Source organism: Polypterus senegalus, chromosome 1 (assembly GCF_016835505.1).
Source record: "Polypterus senegalus isolate Bchr_013 chromosome 1, ASM1683550v1, whole genome shotgun sequence".
Classification (NCBI taxonomy): domain Eukaryota; kingdom Metazoa; phylum Chordata; class Cladistia; order Polypteriformes; family Polypteridae; genus Polypterus; species Polypterus senegalus.
The window spans coordinates 121496968-121520472 of NC_053154.1; the positions used below are offsets into that span (position 1 = coordinate 121496968).

General features: G+C 37.0%; 1 protein-coding gene across 1 annotated transcript in view; it reads right to left on the reverse strand.

The window, feature by feature from the left end:
- Positions 1-19796, reverse strand: part of LOC120531568 (lysosomal amino acid transporter 1 homolog) — a 33651-nt gene extending 13855 nt beyond the window's left edge. The window contains exons 1-4 of the mRNA XM_039757088.1: positions 19340-19796; positions 11480-11825; positions 5520-5649; positions 2751-2838 (exon numbers count right to left, since the gene is read on the reverse strand). Of these exons, the coding sequence (XP_039613022.1) occupies positions 2751-2838; positions 5520-5649; positions 11480-11712 (451 nt within the window). The 5' untranslated portion in view covers positions 11713-11825; positions 19340-19796. The remainder of the gene's footprint in view (positions 1-2750; positions 2839-5519; positions 5650-11479; positions 11826-19339) is intronic.
- Positions 19797-23505: the final 3709 nt, after the last annotated feature.

Consider the following 23505-nt stretch of genomic DNA (forward strand, 5'->3'; position numbering starts at 1 on the left):
CAAATCACATTTTGATGGAGTGATTGATTTTTAAGTTATCAAGATCATTTAACTACATCCTGACTTGCACACACCACTCCAAAAATTGTCAAATTATATTCAGTGATACATAAAGTGTATACATCCATTGAAGGCTCAAAGTCAAAACTGTAGCACAGTCACAAGACTTTGCCATTATGTAGACACTTACTGTAGGATATATGTAAGAAAAGCAAAAATAATTTTAACAGAGACATAATATAATATATATAAGTAAGTAATATAACCAAACAGTTGCCAAATTTCCAATGTGTATGTCAGGAACTATTATTTGTATTGTGCTTTAAAAATTTCATAGGTGCATTTACTTTTTTTTTTTTCTTAACACTTTCTACTCTACTCATATTTAATACATATGGCCAAATTACAATATGAAGTGTAAAATATACTGTGCAGAAATAAAATAGCTTTTTTTTGTATAATTAAAATTATAGAAGCCAAAGATTTTTAACCCTGGCTGTAAAGCACCAATGTGGCTGTTTTTCCATTTAAAAAAAATGAAAGTCTATTCTTTCCTCAAAAGTTTACCAATTTTAATTATGCAACTTGCATTTGCTCATACTTTGCAGTGCATGATTTTGAAATACAGTATGTATTTATTAATACACTAAAAACGTGTCTTTCAAAATGAAAATAAGCATCACTTGTGATGTTGTTCATTTAGACTAGGGGTGGGGATTTGTGGTGCAAGTAGACCGCCCAGGCCGTAGGCTTGGCTTCTGTAGTTAATTTTTTACTTTAACATCAGTCTTACTGTTAGTTGAACTAAGCGAGTCAGATATCTTGCATTAGCTCACGGTTTTCTATCTAGGAAATTAAAAATTATGACTTCTAAATTTCCATAATGCTTAGAAAAGTGCTTACAGCTTCCATGGCTTAATTTGAAGAGTTATGTTTTGTTTATAACATGCAGAAGGCAAATAGTCATGAAACAAAACAGAAAACAGATAATTAGCTAAATAGGGACTATTGTGTGCTCATTAATGAAGTAGCTGCCTTAAAACAAGAGTCTCTCATTTTTACTCTTATTTTTAACAGAGAATTAAAATATAAGCTTGGAATGAAACTCTGATACAAAAGAATGATTAACAAGTACAATGGGCCAATATCTAAACAACATCCCACAAACCAAAAGAACTGGTTTTCAATTAAAAAAAATCTGTTGAAAACAACTAATTCCAGCTTTGTTATTCATTTCAATATCACTTTAGATTAGTTGTCCTTAACTACGTTGTACTTACCATGTATTTACCTGTATAATTACAGAGTAACTAGGTGTTATTACTTTGTACTCTATGTGTAATACAGTGTAATGGTATTATTAAGTACTCAATTTTAATTGTTATTTCAAATTTGATAAGTATGTACGAATATAAATTGTGAAATAACGATTATAACGGAGAGCTTATAGCGTTACAAGGTAATAACACCTAGTTATTCTATAATTATATACGTAATTACATGGTAAGTACAGCGTAATTAAGGACGCCTAATCTTTTGAAAATGACTTGCATAGACATAAGCATGCCAATGAGCATTTTTGTGATGTAATTAGCTTTTACACTTAAGAGCCCTGATTTATAATGTAACAAAATTCTAAATACTACCCTCAATAAATCACTCCCAAATCCCACAAAATTTCCAGCTTTTGGTGTAAGCACAATTCCAAGAAATAAACGATGCAACTGACATTTAAAAACAAACCAACTGATGAGTAATGCTGACTCGCACCTGCATGTGCTTAGCATCAGCACACAAAAAATTCTGGAGACAAGGCTCATGATAGGTACTTTTTGTTCTTGACTTTGTGAATGTATTTTTAAAATAATATTACATAAAACCATTTGGCCTAAAAGTGGTAATTACACAGAAACGATTCCTCTGTAGGATTTGTTGTTATATACTGTTCAGTCTGTGTCAGTTCATTGCTATTTTGTTACTTGCCTTAAATAAAAATGGTCAAATGTAAGTATATTAAGATGAAGGAGAATGTAGTTAATCAGTTTTTACTCCTCAGTAAATGATCATAAATATGTATCCACTGTCACACACGTGCGCATGGGAGGCAGCTAAAGGGCTTGAGTGAAGGCAGTTCTAAGGCATGCCGGGATGTGGCAGAGTGCACTGACTTTTTTTCTCCCTTTCCTGTAGAACATTCCCGGGAGATTCCACCTGGCTCTCTTGATATCACTTCCGGGACCGAGCCAATGGAAGTAGACCTTACCAGCTCCGGCCCCTCTGACATCATGTCCGGGCTCGATCCAATGAATGAAGAACACGTGCTTGATCCTTATAACCTCACTTCCTGTCTTCCCCTTTAAAAGCCTGCCCTTTTCACTTTTCCCTCAGTCTCGTTCTGGACTCAGTTGGATACACATTAGTGCTGTGTATCTGATAAAAACGACTTTGCAGCCAGGATACCATATTATACGGGTGGCTGCCCCAAACCTTTATCTGGTTATGTCTCGTTCTTGTGACACCACCTATATCTCATAAAAATAATCCAAGCACCATATTATTGTACATTCCTGACTTCAAACAGTAATCTATGTAAATTAAAGAAGTTTGCTTAAATGCAGAATCTGACCGGATATAAATTGAAAATAAAAACTAGCAGCCATAAGGGTAGGTGAAGGATAGCATTGAAATTTAAACAGCATTTAATTCTAGAGCTCTCTGATTTAAAAAAGACAAAAAATAAAAATGCTTACTTTGGGACTTCTGATTCTGAAGCTTATAATAAAGGAACTGTGAGATCATAATTATATCCATGCAGACATAAGATATTGCTGTAACCAGCTAGAAAACAAAACAGTAAAGAAAACAATATAAAACTGTCTGCTTAGGTAAGATACCCGTTTTCAATCACAACAAACAGTGCTACAACTAAGAACTTAACCAATAATGGATACTAGACGAGAAGAATCAGTTTGACTGCCTAATTACAACATTTAATAAAATACGAAACAGAAGTGCATTTTTATGAATTGAATCAAAAAAGCAAGTCTGCACCTATTTGATTATTAACTATCAATTGATAACAAGATTCGCATGTGATATTTCCAAATTATGCCATATAAAATAGTTTACAGCAAAATATGGGAATTTTCATATTGAAAGAATCAAATGATCATTTTTGGGTGGTACTATCATGATAGAGTTTGCTATAGCATCAGTGTCACGCATTTATTTTCTACACTTATTTTTTCTTCATGGAGCCTATTCAAACAGTTATAATGGCAAAGCAGAATAAAATCTTAGAATGCACACCCAGCCTCCCAGTGGTAAAGTGCATTTAGTGGTTCATTGTGATGTGTGTTTTAATTTGAAAACAGTATACACTGGGGTGGAAGAAATTGTGCATAGTAGCATTGTCAAGCAGACCCCGGCTGTTGATGGGAAAACTGGATGATTCATTAGTCCACAGATGCAGTCAGCCCAGCCAGTTTCCTCATTAGTGCTCTGATTGTATTTAAGTCACCTATGAGCACAAGGAATAAAAGGAGCCTGAGCAGGATAGACAAGAAGATCAGGAAAGAAAGAACAAGAATTAGAAAGAGGTTAAAACGGAAAGAAAAAGTATAGGAATTGCATCCGAATGGAGGCAGATTCAGTTCTGCAGAGTGGAGGCAAGTGGCCAGGGATCCCCAGGTGGAGTAAGTGGACAGCGCTCACAGGGCAAGGTTGCTCCTGCCAAGAGCTCAAAGAGAAGGAGTGACCAACTACTCCAGGAGGAGCTGGAGTTACAAAGTGACAGTGGCAGAAAGGCTCATGTAGTCCCCACTAAATGCCGAAGGACTGTGCCTGACAGGATGCGTCCACTGCTGTTGAGCAGATCGCATGGGTGAGCAGCAGAGATGTGAATTAAAAGGAGGCGCCAAAGCTCATCACGGTTTTTAAAACTGACAGATCCTGACTTTGTTTAAACCTTTGTTTTTTAAACTATTGATTAATTATTTATCTACATTTTACCCTCCGCAGAATCATTGTTTTTTACAAGGATTATTTACTTATTGAGAGAAGAAACCTGAAATGACTTTTTGTTTTGAAATACTATTTATTAAATAATAAAAGCTCAAAGCACTTTGTACCATCTGTTGCTGTGTGTCTCTTGTCATTGCCAATGTCCTGAATTCTAGGAGAGGTATGCCAGCTACAGACAACCTGGGTATTACACTCCCTTTTCTCTTTCTTCTGCATGGTATTATGAATTTCTTTTTATGTCTGAGAACAAAACAAGTTACCATTACAATTGTATTTGGCTCTACGGGTTGTTGTACTCATATTAATCAATAGCCTTTCAAAATTGCTTAAAAACGAAAAAAAAAAATGCAAAAAAGTCCAGGCTGTAAGTTTTCACCTCACTAACCACAATGTTGTGCATCTCTTTATGACCAATTAATTATAATATACTGTAACATAATTATGATTCAATTCAGTTTACTTTCCAATGGCCAGGTTTATACCACTATTTGTATATGGAAACAATTCAAAATAAAACATCAAGCTATACAGTCATATTGTTTCATATAGATGAATAAATGTATATAAGGTATTACCTATAAAAATACAAATATATAAACAATGTGCTTACTTATTCATTAATGTTTTACTTCACATATAATCTTACATGTGCTTTTGCATAATAAAAATAAACATGAGACATGATGGCGACCCTGTTTTTGAAGACATTACAGTAAAAATTAACAGAACAGAAGCTTAGGTTCAGTAACCAACTGTTACTACAGAAAAAACAACTGCCATACCACTAATGAAAAATGTACTGCAGCATGACAAAAATATTCTACTCATGTTAAAAAAAACAATCGAAAGAGTTGAGAAAGGTGCCATACCTGAACAAGACTCCTCAGAGGGGATGGACGGACATCTCCAATGAAGAAGTGGAAGGTTCCTTACCCAGGCATGAAGCCCCAGATAAATGGACAGGTGCCCCGACCAGAAAAATGTGTAGCACCATCCCTGGCCAGGATAGAAGTGAAGGTCAGGGAGGGACTGTTTTTGGGGAATGTTTATTCCTCCAGTCCCTAAATGGCAGCAACTCTTAACCAGCACCTATTTAGGAACCAGCAAGGAATGATGGGAGTTGTAGTCCCGTAGCAATGTGTATTGTTATGCAAATTTATTTTAACAAAACATGTTGTACAAAGATGTCATTCAGCTAGAAAGCCGAACAGATTCAGGACTGGTCAATGTCTAGATTTTGCACATTCTTTTAGTGTTCACAGGGATTTTTCTCTAGTTACTCTAGTTCATATTCAGCATCCCAAAGATGTGATGTGAGGGATGGTGTGTCTGCAGGTTAGCCTGGCAATGGACTGGTACCTTGTGAAAAGTTTCCTCGCATCTGTTGCTGTCAGGACAAGCTCTGGCAGATAGCAACTCTATAGTTGTATAAATCAGGTTTACACCATAGACAGATAGAGTTTAAATGAGAAAACATTATACTGTAAATCACTTACCTGGATTGGCAACTGATTAGTTAAGTAGCAACCAGCAAAATTGTTGAGGTCACCACCTAGTAAGCACAATAAAAATCCCTGGGAAAGGGCCTCATCTGCTCTTCCATTTCGATAGGACTCATATAGCTGACTACAGCAAATGAGAAAAACAAATACACCATTTAGAATAAAACCTGAACAATACTAATTCAACACCACCACCTACAGTAAATTAGGTACTATTAGAATAAGTTATGCCGACTCAGTACATAATGCTCTATTTGCACATTGTTCACAAGTGTTGGGGAAATCACACTAGATTTGAAAGCAAATTAAGCTTTAATTTTTTTTTATAAGTATTATTCTTGAACTGCAAGGTTTTTTTTTTATTTGCACATACAGTATTGCAGAAACATAATGCAAATACAGGCAGACAGACAATTTTTTATTTGTTGCCAAGGGGAAATTAGGAATTAGCAGAGGCTCAAGAAAATAAATTGTTAAAACAATTATTAAAACCCAATTATCTGACAGTACCGTAAGGCAAATGTGAAACACAGATCCTCATTTAAATATAGTTTTATATAACTGTACACCAGGGATTTACCATTTAAGGATAAACCAGACAATCTTGATTTGCAACGTTAAGAAGGCAACGACAGGTAAGTTAAACAAGGAAAATACTTATTTTGATAAGACAAAAAACATCTGACTTCAGCAAATTTTTCAATTTATATATGAACGCTGGTCTCTTTTTACAAGAGGAGAAACACATTTTGGGCAACAAACATTAAAGGTCAAATCACTAAAGAACACACACAAAATAAGGTGTTACTGAGCATTCCAGGATATAAACTATGCCAGAATCTAGTTAGAGAGGAGCATTAAGCAGATACAATTTCTAGAACCTTTTCTTGCAGACAATGTTTGCATTATTTTTACTTCCTGTAGTTTACTGCACTGCTTGCTCTTCTACACTTCTAGATTACCAGTTTCTGACAGACTAAAAATTTTGGAAATGGAATACATTTCACACCAGAAAATTGTCATGTGTTTGAAAACGATACTCATTGGAAAGAATCGCTCCTAAATAGTGAAGAGACACATTTAAATCTTATTTATCTTGCCAATAAGCAGCCAATGTTCTAATAGTCAAATTTCTGTCTACAGTGAAAAAATAACCACTTGGCAGGTACTTTAGCAATAAAATATAGAATAGACTGGTAGCCTATCCTGGTGTGCTTCCTCCTTTGTACCTGTTGTTTTAAGGCTACATTTAACTCCTGGAGACATTAGCCAAGTGGGTACTTAAAAAGCAGTAACTAAAGAAAGAAAAAAAAGTGTTTTCATAAAGAAAGCATAAAAAAATGTTTTTAATAACCAGAAAGGCAAATAAGGAAGAAGTTAGTAAAATAAAAAAACTCAGCCTCTGAAATGCAAAGCATTTAGGTCTAAACATTTATGTTAAGTGTTTGAACCATATAAATTTAAGATTCATTTTAATTTGCACTGGACAATTTATTTACCTTGGTTCACTGCATCTCATGATACAGATTTATTTTGAGACATGACGTATACAGGTATTTAAATTCAGAAGACACAAGAGTATCATATTTCAGCTGCACGTCACATCATTTTACATCAAAGAAGCAGATTAGATGGTAATATTGAAGACTGCTAAATGTAGCCTGGTTTGTGAGCATTTTGACAGATAGTGTGACAGTGTTTGCTGAAATCTGTGTGATGTTGTAATAAATTACAAAAATCAAACATGCCATTTGCAAGGTCAGACAGCAGTAACCATCATGTCAGTAGCCCTTGTCAGAAATTTCTGTTCACACACCCTTAACAAGTTTCCAACTGTGTCTCCTTGTTCTTAATGAACTCATTTTAAAGTCAAAGTCTTGATCCGCTATACTAATTCCATTCCTAATTTTAAAGACTTGAATCATGTCTCCTCTTAATCTCTTTTGCCCAAACTGAAAAGGCTCAGTTCTTTTGATCTTTCCTCAGAACCTATTTTGTGTAGCCCTGGCATAAGCCTATTTGCTCTTCTCTGGACTCCATCACTGTGTCTGCGTGGGTTTCCTCCACACAGTCCAAACACATGCAGGTTAGTTGCATTGGCGATTCTAAAAATTGTTCCTAGTGTGTGCTTGGTGTGTGTGTGTGTGCGCGTGTGTGTGCGTACCCTGTGGTGGGGTGGCACCCTGCCTAGAGTTTGTTTCCCGCCTTGCGCCCTGTGTTGGAAGGGATTGGCTCCAGCAGACCCCCGTGACCCTGTAGTTAGGATATAGCAGGTTGGATAATGGATGGATGGATGGACTCCATCATTTTTGTAGCCTGAAGACCAACACTGCACACAATACTCCAGGCCTCACAATTGCATTATAAAGCTTGAACATAACTTCCTTGGATTTCTACTCCATACATCTTGCTATATAAGCAAACATTCTGTTAATTTTCTTCAGAATGGCTTCTGACCACAATCTGGAAGTTGATAGTGTTGAGTCCACTATGATTTCTAAATCCTTCTCATAAAGGTGTACTCTTGATTTTCCAGACCTCCCATTATGTATTCAAACCTAATATCTTTACTTCCTACATGTAATACTTTACATTTACTGACATTAAGAACCATTTGCCACAAATCTGCCCAAATCTTTAAACTGTCCAAGTTCCTCTGTAATGATTTAACAGATTTCAGATTTCTGCGAGTACACCTATCTTGGTATCATCTGCAAACTTAACCAGCTTGTTACTTATATTCCTATCTAATTCATTTACATATTTTAAAAATAACAGCAGCCCTAGCACTGACCACTGTGGAACACCACTCTTAATATCTGCTAATTTTGATTCCTCACACCATCACCCTCTGCTTGTTGTATTTGAGCCAATTCTGCACCCATCTACAAATATCACTCTGTACTCCATTTTTTTTAATTTGATGGTTAACCTCTAATGTGTCAGCTTATCAAATGATTTCTGAGAGTCAAGACAAATAAAATCATATGTTCCACTTGGATCATACCCATCCTCATAGAATCCCAGCATGTTAGTAAAAAATGACCTCCATCTTTGTAACCCATGCTGATTGTTCAGAAAAACTATTGTAATTGTTATGTGCTATATTCAATCTTATCCTTACTTATTTCTTCCATTAATTTTCCTGTGATGCATGTTAAGCTTACTGGCCTATTATTGCTTGGATCTGCCCAGTCACTCTTTTTATATAACAGTTTAATATTTGCCTTTTTCTAGTCCTTAGGAACTACCCTAATACACAGTGACATCCTAAAAATGTGCGTTAAGGGTTTATATACGTACTCGCTTACCACTGGTCCTGGAGATTTGTTTGCTTTCGGCTTATTCAGTATTTCTCCCTTTACAGCGCTCACTACCTCCTTAGTAGTCCCATTTACCACTGGGAGGTTATTCACTTCCTATCTCACTGTCTGTATTTTTTAAATTCTCCTATACTATTCCTGATGTACTTCAACTCCTCCTTTTACTACTAAAATACCGAAAGAATCTCTTTGGGTCATCTATTACCTTATCTCCTATATTCCATTCTAACTGTGTTTTAGCTTCCCTAATATTCTTAACGATTGCCCTCATGTCCTCATATGCCCCATGTTTCACTTTGGAGTAATTAGTCTTATATTCCTTATACAGCTGTTTTCTTTCATTTGTAGCTTCTTTTTAACTCTTTATTAACCCACTGTGTAGTTTTTTTTTTTTTTAACTTTCCCATTAATTCCAAATGAAAGTATGTACTGTCCTGCATTACACATAAAACATTTTTAAACCTGTTCCACTGCTCCTTAATGTCTTTACACTCAAAAGCTTATCCCAGCCTGTCCTCCTTAGACATTGCTGCATCTGCTCAAAATTTGCCCTACCAAAGTTAAGCTTAACAGTTTTATTCTTTGCATCCACACTCTCTGAAAACACTGAGAACTGTATTATACTATGATCACGACCCTGGTGGTTCAATCACCTCTACAATCTCAATTCTATCCTAATTATTACAAAATACTAAATCCAGACTGGCTTCACCCCATGTTGGTGCTTTAGCATACTGCATTAAAAAGCAGTCACTGACTGTTTATAAAAACTTGTTGTCCACTATTTGCCAGGCTATCCCAATCAATATTCAGGTAGTTAAAGCCCCCCATGAATACAATATCATCCTGTAAATTTGTCTTTTTAATATTACTAAAAAGATGTGCATTTAAATTACTGTCTTCATTAGCTGGTCTGTAACAAACTCCTAAAACAAGATCTTTAATGCTTTCCAGGTGAATTCACATGTCGTCACTAAGATGGGAATCATTATCCAACTGAAATGGACTTGTGTTTAAATTGTTTGATAGAAACAGCAACCCTTTTCTGTCCTCTCCATCCTTCCTAAAAATGCATATTCTTCTATGTTATCCTTATCTATTATTTAGCCAGGTTTTCATTATTGCTATAATATCAATTATGCTCCTCTACATACAACTCTAACTCATTATTGAGCCAGGATACCACATTCTATCTAGAGGGTCTGTCACATTATCTTCTGTTTTATTAAGCAGTGTGTGTAATTTTTAACAGTTAATTGTTATTAATTAATCAAGGAGGGCCAACAATAGGTTTGTGGCAATACACAATGACATCTGCAATTGACAACTGATTAATTAATTTGCCAATGGATATAGGCAATGATCTGAACCACATAGCTGAACACATCTTAAAAACCCTATTTAAACTAGGCACTCATACACCAGATTGTACATGTAAAGGATGTAAACCCACTGTATATACATTGTACTAGAAATGTTAAATGTGTCTTTAGCAGACAGATACAAATCTGATTAAATATTCCTTTATAAAGTAAAATGTTGTAATCTGACTACTACCTCTGTTGTCTTGTTCAATTGGTAGGTGGACATTTTTCTATGCTTTGTTGATTTTTTAGTGATAATAAAGGACTGTCTAAGAAGTTGTATGTGGCATACAGAATTACTATGAGGAAAGAGAGAAAAGGAGCAGAGGGGAACAGAGAAGTCAACACTGGTTGTACACATTTCTGTTTAAATTATTTAATGTCTGCAACTGGGTATCCAGTCTCCATAGTGTTGCCTCACAATTTTCATATTTTTGCAACGTACTGCAGTCTCCACTGAGAAGACAGGATATTTCACAGATGTATACCCAGTGAAATGCATGTCATAATGGTGTTATGGTATCTTGCTACTTGTGCTGGCTTTATGCCATCATTAAGCCAAAGAGTTTGGGTAGGGTTTTGTGCTCTCTGATAAAGAGACATTTATCAGCCTTCCAAAATGGAAACAAAATCTTTGATCGTTTTGAAAGGAGATGGTGGTTTCCTCAGTGCCACAATATAATTGATATGTCACATAATCCCAGTGTCCCAAAAGAATCTGACACGGATTGTTACAACCAGAAGGGATATGATAATCGTCTGTACTGGCAAATCTGTCATCTGAAAAACCGAAATCTGATGTATGTAACTAAGCAAGAAAAACCCTTAAGCTTTAAAATGACACACTGGAGAAAAGGCATAAAGCAAACATAATGTATTCACATAAATGTTAAACAACTACGAAATGACACTTAAATTGCATCTCTAACACCACGAAAAAAAAAAAATGGATAAGCCACCAAGAAGTTAAGTACCTACCCTATAAAACATAACTAAAGGCTAAAGTAACAACAAAAAATAAAAACTAGTCTGCTGTAACCATGCATCAAAAATGTTTTTATGCACTCATGAGCTATCACATGTAATATTATTGCATTCATACAAATGTTGTAAAAGCCGTTATCTCTTCCAGTTTTCCAATATAATAAAGGTATTTTTGGATAAGGAACTAAAAAAAAAAGGTGATCAGCAGTTATGGAGATTAAAACAGGGGTAGAATTTGGCAGGTAGAAAAAAGCCTTCAAATTTAACAAATAAAAATACTTACGGTAATATGGCAAGAAGGAAGCAGGCCATAGAAATCAGTCCTATGATGATACTGTAATATTCCCATACAGTTTCCACACACTCTTCCAAGACATAGAAGATCCATGGAGTACCATTCATACATAGCAGCTCATCTACAGGAGTGAGGTTGTATACTTGAGAATGAGGATGTTGTCTTCCAAGGAAGTGAGTGTTAGACATGCTTTTAGGTGGCACAAAAGGAGAAGCCACCATCACCTTCCTGTGAGTGCAGACAGATCAGTGCCCACGTCTTTGGTTGGACTATTGTGGGTCTTGCTAAGTCTCAGGATCCATAAGAACAGTCTTGCACCTGTCATTTATCTAGCCTGTCAAAGAACACAAAGTTATTTACATTAAAAACAGGATATGAACAATTTAAAACGTAATATTTGCTAATACCTTAAACTAAACCTTTCAATCAATTTTATGCAAGAAAGCTGCATCTATGGAGCAAAGTTTTAAAATACAAACTCTGTAAAAGGAGATCTTATACAAGTTATACTAAAACCATTAATAAGACAAAATCATTTTACCAGGTTACATAACTTAACTTTACATTACCTATACATATAATTCATTAAGGGCACACAAGACAGTGAGCGCAAGCAAGACAGAGAGCCACGCCCGCCAACTCTAACTAAGGGCAAGCAAGACAGAGAGCGCACGCAAGACAGACAGCCACGTCCGCCAACCAACTCTATGACCATGGGATACGCACGACAGAGCCCCGCCCACCATCTCTAATCCTACTTCCGTGTCCACCGTCACTCTCGATCAAACAGCAATAATTAGCAAACAAACAAAGATAACTGGCAGAAACAGTGCAAAATTCACAATTGGTATGCCAGTTTGAAAAGATAAGTTTTGAGGGTAGTTTTAAAATGTGTTATTGAATCGAGCTGATGTACATGAGAGAGAAGAGAATTCCCGAGTTGAGGAGCACTATAAGAGATGCTCGAGCTCCCATAGCACAGAGTTTCATGTGTGGTACAGAAAGTATAGCTGCAGATGAGAATCTGAGTGGGCGAGACGAGTGTCAGTCTGTAGGAGATCAGTGAGGTTGTGGAGAGCTTTAAATGTTAAGAGCTGTATTTAGTATTGTATTCTGTAGTTAACAGGGAGCCAGTGAAGTTGAGAGAGAATAGGTCTAGTATGTTCAGTGGATTTAGAACACAGGTTATTATCCTGGCAAGCAGAATTTTGAATTAATTGTAAGCGATGGATACGTTTTTGTGGGATGACAGATAGAATACCATTACAGTAATCTATACCTGAGGTGACTCGGGCATTAACCAATACTTTAGTACTGTGTTGCGTAAGAACAGGACGAAGTCTAGAAATGTTTCGAAGATGGAAGAAAGCAGTCTGAGAAATGTTACTTATACAGAAGGAATTATTTAATAATAATAATTATTATTATTTAATAATTGCCATTATTAGTGTATAAATGGATATAAATAATTGCATGTAAACGATTCGCCAAAATTTGTTGTATGTAAACGATACTGTTTAAAACGTTATTGTTTTTTCATCAGAAAACCTGGTTTCCACGTCTACCTGTATTAGTTTAAATGGCACTTTTACCACTCGCAATAGGGCAGATGCGGTGACTTATAGTGTCGACTGGGCAACACAGTGAATGCGGTGTCTATCTATATATGTCTATGTTTTCCGTAGCCTGCTACAGAAGGTACTCTCTCAACCATTGGCATTGGTTTCGCTCCTTGCTATTTTCGTTACACTGCGACGGTGGTTTCCTAAGCCTTTGTAATACCGAATTCCTTTCTCACCGTTTTCCGTTCCTATTCTTACACCGCCGTATGTTACGGGCTTCGGATAGTTATATTTATTCACCATCAGGCACACATTTTCAATTCAGCTTTGGTTTTTAGGACAGAATAAAACACTAAACACAAATAATAAATGCTACTGTACAGTGCTGCAGTAGATGACAATGTAGACTCGTAACGAAGGGATCCCATTTCTTATCCTGGCTGGAATGTCTTACATGTCCTCCTCGCAAGGACTTTAGTTTTCTCCAACAGATCAAAGACATGCTAACTGGTTGACTGGTAGTTCTGCATTAGTAATGGGAGTGATTACATAAGCATACTGTGCAACACATTGGTATCCCAGTAACACAAAAATCTGTAGTTGACCCATGCCAGTCAGGCTGAACTTTAGCTTTCGGTCACCACACACTGGTAAAGTAGATTAAGAACTTTACATTAAGCTAACCCACTGTACTTTACTCAAAGCAACATCACAGCTTGGCTGTAAGCTGGACTCTTGGTATGCCAGAACATAGAAAGAGATTCACTCACATGGATTCACTGGTTAAAGCGAAAAGCAAATCAGAGCCACAGTGAGAATTAAGAGGTTCACTAGCATGTGGTCAGCACGACAGTGAAATACAAAGGGGGAAATAAGGAATACAGAATACGGGGTTTTAACTGAGAAATAAGACCTCAGCTTTTCCAGGTAACTGCATGCAAATTACCCAAAAAAGAATCTGGCTAAATGGAATATTAAGAGTGGGTACAATCAATCTTTTTAAAACCAAACTCATAATACAGACATGTAAAACAATGTTTTTGAAATAGCTACACAAGGACACCCTTGAGGTCAAAAACCAGTGGCACCCACTGATAACTTATATTATGATTTTTAATTTTCAAAAGAATTGCAATTCTCTAAGTAGTGCACGTTTTTCTGAAAACAGGTAAATCAAATTTAAAACATATTTGTCTCCAAAATTTGGACATTTGATCTCTTCAGGAATGTAACAATAATGGAAAAAAAACTGTACCCTGTCAGAGTCACTGAAAATGTACAGCATAGTCAGCTTTATTACTTATTGTTTGGCTAAAGCCATTATTTAAACTAACTTACAACATTTGGGAGATACAATTGGTTGCATTTCCATTTGTTTTTTCAGTTGGAGCACAGGCAAGTAAAGTGACTTGTTCAAAGTCACACAGTGTCAAAATCGGGATTTGACCCAAATCCTCAAGGTTTAAAGTTCTGAGTCCAAAGCCTTAACCACTGCACCACACTGTCCTCAAATACATTTTAAACACACATATTAAGAACAAATACAATGCTTAAAGAAATGTGAACTGTCTTTAATACAAACTTTAATAAAAGAATAAACACTATGCAAATCAAGTATTTATGGATACTGAGGTTCTTCTGCAAAAAAAATAGTTGGTCAACATGATGTGAAGTGAGCCTGCTTCTTTGGGTAATTACAATGTCCCCATAGGTGTGGAAAACACACACTGCAGAGCAACTTGTTCCTAGTACATACAAGTATTGCTTCATCATTAATCAGTTACAAGATGTGGCTATGAAGTATATGCATTACAAGTCAAAGCAACCCTATCAGCATTACTAAACAACTGCTTTATTACTGACTTTATTTCACAATAGATTTTAGGCACCACTTATTTGACACATTGAAGACAATGCATAATGCAAACCTAATATATTCACATAAAAAAAAGCCAATGGCAATGCATAACATAACTTGAGAAAATCTGTATTTGCTACAACATCACAGGCATTGATGTCCATGCCAATAAAATATACAATAAATTTGGCTAACTACTAGTAGTACAACTTCTACAAAGGTTGTTTACAGTTGTAGCCAGTATTTCAACTTTGCTGCAGATTTGGCTTCGTCTCAGCTTAACTCTGGGTGGTGTTGAGTGAGAATCGCACTTACATATCCACAATACCTTATTTTGTAAATACGTGCTTTATAAAGTGGCTCAGGTTGTGCAATATTATAACTGTATCGCAAGTTTACAGTGAGGTAATTGTAGTTATAAGTACAGTTCTACAAGGAGCACTTGATAAACTGATTGAGTGCATTTAGAGTTCTTGGGAAGAAACTATTTGTGACCCGCAAGGTCTGTACAGGAAAGGCTCTGAAGTGTTTGTCATACGAGAGCAGTTCAATAGACAGCATGGCTGAGGCAGCGTGTGCTTGATGCTGTATACCGATAATTCTCTTTCCGATCAGCTGCTGTACAGCTGTGATTCACACTCAGATACAGTGATATAAATACTCTGAGTGGTGCAGTGACAGTAATATGGAAAAAGATGATCCGATGTGGGATCCGAGGTGCAGTGAGAGTAACAATGCTAAAGCAGTTATGGTATTTGGAATAGTCTGACCATTCTGTGTTACAGGTTATTTACAATCAGATACATTAAGTTAATAAACAATATGCAGTTAATTTCAGTGCATTTAGAAAGCCGTGTCAGGGATGTGGATCTAAAAAAGAAATGATAACCACACAGGAAGAGTAGCATTGCTTTGACGCTGGGTGCCGCCAGTCTGCAAAACCGAGCAGAGAACTTGAGCACGACAGGGTAGGAGCTACCGTGGAAATGTGCATTGCTTCACGCCAAGTTTAGGTTTTATACATCGCGATTTGAACATGGAAACGTTCTTACACAACATTTTTGTGCATACGCACCGTTTATACATGAGGCCCCAGAACCAAGTTTGAGAACCCCTTTCTTTCCTAAGTGATATTCTACAGTGAGATACATTGCAATAGCTTATATACAGTTTTATAGTTAGAGCACTATTGGACTAAATGACTTGCTTGACATTTGAATTTCAGTGCCTTAACCACATTACACTACTGCATATAACAGTATACCTAGGAGCAAAAAAGTTATATCAACAGCTTTTCATAACTGATGTACATTTGAACTCAACTGACTGTTGCCAAGTCAAACATTTGATTTAGGACCTTGTATTTGATATGGGTTAAGTTAGTATTTGTTAATGAACCATGACAAGGTTTTAGTTTTTCATCCTAATAAAAACAATTTTATAAGCCATCATGACATTTAAACAATTGCAAAAAAATTTACAACAGAACATATGTAAAGCCATCAGCCATGGTGTATGCTTCTACAATGCTACAACTGTTTTAATTTTATTCACCTTGTACATACATCACTTTGATGCTATATCACAAACTTGTTTGATTACCACAGCACTATGTCACAGGGCATACTTCTAAAAATAGAGTCTTATAACACATTAGGTGATTGATTCAAAGGTTGAATATTTGGATAATATAAGCCATAAAATTTAACCCCCCAAAAACTTTAGTTTATCACGTAAGAATCTATATTTGACTTAAACCCTATATATAGCATCTGCTGGCACAATTAAAGAAAGCAGTATACTATATTTCAGTGAAATCAAACATTGCGTACCCTCTTAAATTTTTTTTGTCCAAATTAAATAAGACCCAGACAAGTACTTTTAACTTGAGTAATGGGTGCAGAACCCTTTGTGTTTAACACATAAATGTAACCCATGTCTGGTCATTAAAACTAGCTGCTCTGGGTGGCTTTATTACTCAATTACACTTCACCTGCAACTGTAGTTTAAAAGGAAAATCTGTAATATCTATTTTTTAAATTAATTCATTAAATCTTTCTTTTTCTGAAGCCAATTTTCCTAATGCAAAAATCACAATTATAGATATACATACATACACACACATACACATGAATACATACGTGCCACTATGTGGCCACTTCACCCTGTCCCCTCACATCTCCTTAAGGCCACCTCCCCCTGATTCATTTCTGCAATTACACACATCATTAACACCTCACCCAGCTCAGACACATTTCTCACCATCTTCAAACACGCTCTAAAAACACCACTTCTCAAAAAACCAATACTCAATCCATTCCAAGTTAACACATACATGTCTGTGTCTCGCCTTGCTAAAACACTTGAACATGCTGTTTCTAACCAGGGCTATTCCTTCCTTGTACAGAATGGATTGCTCCATATCAACCAGTCAGGCTTCAACATAACTACTTGACTGAGATGGCTCTACTGACTGTGGTCGACCAGCTATGATTTGATAGGGCTACCTACTAACATGTCATTGATCTGATCCTTCTACATCTCTCCTCTGACTTATACACAGTCAACTGTGACATCCTTCTTGCCACCCTCTCTGACCTTGGCATAACTGGGACTGCTCTCAGATGATCTGAGTTCTACATCTAAGGCAGATCCAACAGTGTGACCTAGCAAGGAGAGTTGTGAAGGATGCACCAGACATGCACAGGGGTGCCCCAAGGATCTGTGCTGGGTCCTCTACTTTTCTCTCTGTACACACATCGCTGGGCACCACCATCCAATCCCATGGTGCTATGCTGATGGTACACAGCTGTACCTGTCATTCCGTCATCAGGACAACATGGTATCAGCTTGAGTCTCTGCATATCTTACTGATATCTCAACCTGGATGATGGACCACCATCTACAACTCAACCTGGCAAAAACTGAGCTTCTTATGATCCTAGCCAGCCAGTCTGTTCAACTCCCCATCTCTGTGCAGCTTGACTCACTGTCACTAACACCTGCCAAGTTGGTGCGCAACCCTGAAGTGGTGACTGATGAGTAGTTAACCTTTTCTTGGGCCTTCCTCTTTTCCTCTTGCCTGGCAGCTCTACCTTTAACATCCTTTTCCCAACATATCCAGCATCTCTCCTCTGCACATGTCCAAACCAACGCAATCTTGCCTCTCTGACTTATCTCCCAACTTTCCAACCTGAGCCAACCCTCTAATGTACTCATTTCTAAATAATAAGTAATATTTTCATTTAACAAAAATTAAACAAATTTCCAGTTAAGACATGAAAGCTGACCTCTTGCCTCTAAAAATGCTTTAAAATCTAGTTTGGGCTTCAAGTTTCATCTTCCAGGCTACTTTTGAAAGTTAAAATACAGGTTGTCATTTACAACCACTTGAAATAGAATACACAATGTGTTGCATTAAACTTATTCACCTATTTCCTCAACCCTCTGTATTGTGTGAGGAAACCAGAAACCATGTAGAAAGCTAATACAGAAAGAACATGCAAACTTCTCACTTTGGGCACAGCTGCTACCCACTAACATTAAAGTTAAAAAAGGCCATGTTCAGAGTGCCTGTTAACTGTATACCCCAAGTCAAGGTGTTATCAAGGTAGAGTACCATAGTTTTGAGTTCTACTTTTGCAAGGATTTGCCACTTATTTTAAAAATCAAAGCACAGGAGGTAGAACAATGCGCACCGCTCCCAGTATTTTGCAAAAAGCACATGCCCATCTTATTTGTAAGACATGCAATTTAAACCCAGTCACGCAAAAGGAGCAGAAACGGGATGGACTTTTGAGCTGTACGTCATCAAACAGACGCCCTCCCCTACCGAAATATAGCCTGAGCGGCAGCCTTACATCATACTGTATATCACTTTCAAGCACAATCAAACGATTCAAAATACTCAGTGCTATATATGAATCCCAGAGTCATATCATGCATAGCCTCCAGGCTCTCATTATAAACTCGAATAAGGGTGCATGTGGCTCGTCATTCAAGCTGACGCCCACTCTGCTTTACAGATGTTACCATTATAGGACTACAGCGTGCATTAAACTCATTATTCTGATTGAAATTTTCAGTCAAACTATTCACATATCTTGCTATCATTTATATTCTGTTTAAATGATCTTGTTATCTCGCTAAGTCTACTTTGTATCATATTCTGGTTTAATTTATCGACTTTCGGCTTTAATAGAAGTATTAAAAAATCACAAGACGAAACACGAATCTCTCGTGACTTGCAAGGAATCATGGACCATTATATCAGTGCAAATACGATAACCCATTAAAATGATAAACGGAAATGAAAACCGAAATGGTGTAAAACCAGAAGTTCCGTATTTAGTCAAACGATATCCGGTAAACTGAGGGAAAAAGAGTTTATTCGTTTCCTTGACAAATACAATTACGCGACTCAGTTACCTGTGCTGGCCGTGGCAAGAAGCACTGCAGGTCGTTATCACAAAAATAAAGTATGAAGCCAAAATGTCGTTCAGTATGCTCCTCAAAGTCACTCAACTAGCCACGTCGATACGAGAGGACAATGCACTGCTCTCATCAAGCACACTGCAAATGACACGGCTTATGGGAGTTAGCGCAGCGCTGGCAGTGAAGATGCGCAAACTCGTTGCATCCTACGCCAGGTACGCGGGCGGCTCATGCCAATAAGGTGTGTCCACCAATCCGCACAATCAAACTGCTTGTCATCGATGCTTTTAGCGCACAGGATGCTGCGTCCCAACAGCAAAACTCTTTAGATGCCAGTGTGTTTTTGTAGAAGTGAAGACGTTAAGAGGAGCAGACTGGCAACAGAAAGTAAGGCACAGCGGCTCCTACTGGTCGACGGACTGAGGTCATTTAAAACATAGCCCAACAGAGCAACAGCGTGAAACTGCAGACCGCAATGGAAAAACACACATCGGATGGAAGTTAAGTCCAATGACGGGTGCGTTTATTCCACAAGAAATAATTTACACCAGTCTTCCAATAGAATGAAACTCGGAAACGCCCTGAAAAAACAGTCACAACGCTAGGCAGGCTTTTCTACTCTCGCAGTGTTCCATATCGTCCTCCAGCGTCTAAAAAGTCATGTCCTTTTCTCAATTAACCCCGTTATCATCTGCATGATTGTATTTATAATGTCATGAGAGTCTTCACCTGCCTTCTCGGACTTGAAAGATATAATGACACATTTCCAGAGTTTAGTGGAACGCAGAGCTCAGTACACCTCTGAATACCCTGCCGTCAATCACCTGTCCAGAACCCGCCCATCTCTAGAGTGACAATGGTGGCTTATTTCAATAGCGTACGACACAACGGAGAGGGGAAAAAACACGAAAGTACGCCTTCTGAAAAGATTAAACTAATATTGGTACGGACGAGCTGTTACATCGATATTTGTTTAGGGAATTCGTATGGACTAGAAAGTACCCGACTTTGTAGGATGATGTGAAAAAATCGATTAGATAATAATAAAAGGTTAATTGTGGAGATCGATTATAATAATTAGATTAAACTATATTTACGAAAGGTGAGATAGAAAGGCTGCTTATTATAGACAGTCGACATTGGTTAAGAGTAGGTGGTAGTATCACATAGGTTAATATTATTAGCCGTAACCTTAAGAAAGTGTGCAATATGAGAGACTGATGATCAAACTAAATATCTAAACAATGATATCAACCAGTCCAGATTGAACAGAACTACTTGACTGAGATGGCTCTACTGACTGTGGTCGACCAGCTATGATTTGATAGGGCTACCTACTAACATATCATTGATCTGATCCTTCTAAATCTCTCCTCTGCCTTATACATGGTCAACTGTGATATCCTTCTTACCACCCTCTCTGACCTTGGCATAACCAAGACTGTTCTCAGATGATTTGAGTTCTACATCTCAGGCAGATCCTACAGTGTGTCCTAGAAAGAACAGTTGTGAAGGATGCACCAGACATGCACAGGGGTGCCCCAAGGATCGGTGATGAGAGAGACTGATGATCAAACTAAAGAGGCTGCGGTGTAGAAAGTGACACAGATTTGGCTTAAATACAGAAGACAACAGATTGTTGTGCAAAGACCTTTTTTTGGGAGTTCAGAGATTTCAAAAGTAATGGGACATTTTATCTATTCCCTTCAAGTGAAACCTTCATCCAAGTATTGGAGGCATTTTGAACACTAGAAAAATTTAAACAAGAACAGGCCATTCAGCCCAACAAAGCTTGTCAGTCCTAACCTCTTCGTTCTACCAAAGTAATATCAAGTCTAGTTTTGAAAGACCCTAAAATCCTACTGTCTGCCAAAATGCTTGGTAAATTATTCCATGGGGCAAAGGTTCTCTATGTGATGAAAAATGTCCTAATGTTTTTTTGCAAAATTTACCCTTAACAAGTTTCCAACTGTGCCCCCTGTGTTCATAATGAAATCATTTAAAAGTCACAGTCTCGATCCACTGTACTAATTCTGTTCATAATTTTAAACAATTTTATCATATCTCCTCTTAATCTCTTTTACCTAAATTGAAAAGTCTCAGCTCTTTTATTATTTTCTCAGAACTCATTCCCTCTAGCCCTGGAATAAGCCTAGTTGCTCTTCTCTTTTTCATAGCAATTGAGACCAACACCGCACACAATACTCCAGGTGAGGTCTAACCACTGCGTTATAAAGCTTGAGCATAACCTCCTTGGAGTTGTGGTGTAGTAGTTAAGGCTTTAGACTTTGATCCCTGAGGGGGACATACTTTTAAAGCCTTGGAAAAAGAGTGTTTTGATCTGTAATGTCAAAATTTGCACTGTTATTTTGCAAAATTAACAACAGTTGTGTTTATGTGTGAATTTGAATGTGAATTTTGTTCAGTAAATAAATAATACAAAATTAAGACAGTTGCTTAATTTGCAGGATCTTTAAAATCAAGTTCATAAATGTGTCTCAAGCAATGCTTTTTGGTCTGGTTGCTGAAATTCTTTATTATGTAAGAGATTGACTCAAAATGTGGCTGTAAGATTCATAACTATCAAATTTGAAGGACTATATAACTCCAGTTCCTTAAGTCATTTTGTTGACTTTCAGGGAAGCTCAGAGGTGATTTCTAAAGAATTTTTCTCACATATACAGTTGTAAGTAGTTTATCCCCCCAACGTCTACAATTTATTAGTGCTTGTATCCCGGGTCATATATTGCAATCTCAAGAATCTCAAAGTGTAGGCCTCCTTTAAACTTCAAAAAGCAAACTCTACAATTATCCACCTAATAGTATAAGTCAAAAGCTCTCGGTATTAAATCAAGGCCACAGAATGAAGACTTATTAGAAATCTGACTCAGAGCATGTGGTGTGATTGCATTTTATCACTTATGTCATATCTTTACTAATGTCCTGTGAGATATTCAATCAGGAATAAAACTGTCTCTGTTTTCTGAACTCATAATTCCAGTACATGGTTGTGGTGTGGATCTCAACAGTGTGATTGCACCCATCTATAAGGAGAAGGGAAATATTCGGGATTGTGGAAACTATAGTGGGATACAGCTAATGTCACACACAATGAAAATGTGGGAAAGGTTATGAAAAGAAGGCTTATGGAAGAGACCACCATAGTGAATGTGTAGCTTTGTTTTATACTGGAGAGGGGGACAACTGATGCAGTCTCTGCATTGAGAGAGGAATGGGTACCGGAAAAGTATGTGAGGATTGCCTAGGATATGTAGGAGGGAGTGGAGACTCATGATAAAAGCAGTTTTGGGGTAGCAGACAAGATCCCAGTCAGAGTTGGTCTGCACCAGGGATCTTCTTTAAGTCCTTACTTCTTATGAATGAGTTGATTTATGGGATAAAAAAAAACCCATCTAATTCATGTTTGCTTTTTGCTGATGACATTGTGTTGTGTAACTCCAGGAAAGAGGAGGTGGAAAGAAAGTCGAAAGAATGGAGAAGGGCTTTGAAATTTACAGGACTGAAGGTAAATAGGAAGAAGACAATATACTTGGGGTTTAATGATGATCATGATTCAGATGTTACCCTGCAGGGAGAGCAATTGAAGACTGGAATAGTTTAAATATATAGGATCAATAGATTAATTTAAATATCTTGGCTCAGTGGTTGCTTGGCATGGAAAATTAGATGCTTAGATAACCCACAGAGTGTTGTGTGGATAGAACAAGAGTAAGAATATTTTGTGATCAAAAGATTTAAGGCAATGAATAAAGGTAAGGTTTTTAAGACAACCAAAAATGATATATGTAGCTGAGACATGGACAGTGCAGGGAGCACAGAAAAAGAAGCTGGATGCGGCAGGAATAAGAATGTTGAGATGGATGTGTGGAATTACACAAAAGAACAGAATAAGCAATGAGATAATCAGAGGTACACCAAAAGTGGGAGAGATATTTAAGACGGTACAGGAATAGTAAGTAGAAGTGGTACAGACATGCGATGAGGAGCAGTGCCACCCTCTAGTCAAAAATCCATTTCTTTTAACAGCTTTAATTTGAACAATAAATATACAACTAAATAATAAGAAAAAAACAAAGAAGCACACATCATAAACATAACCATAACTAACTTCTAATAAAAATACTTAGGGGTTTGAGTCT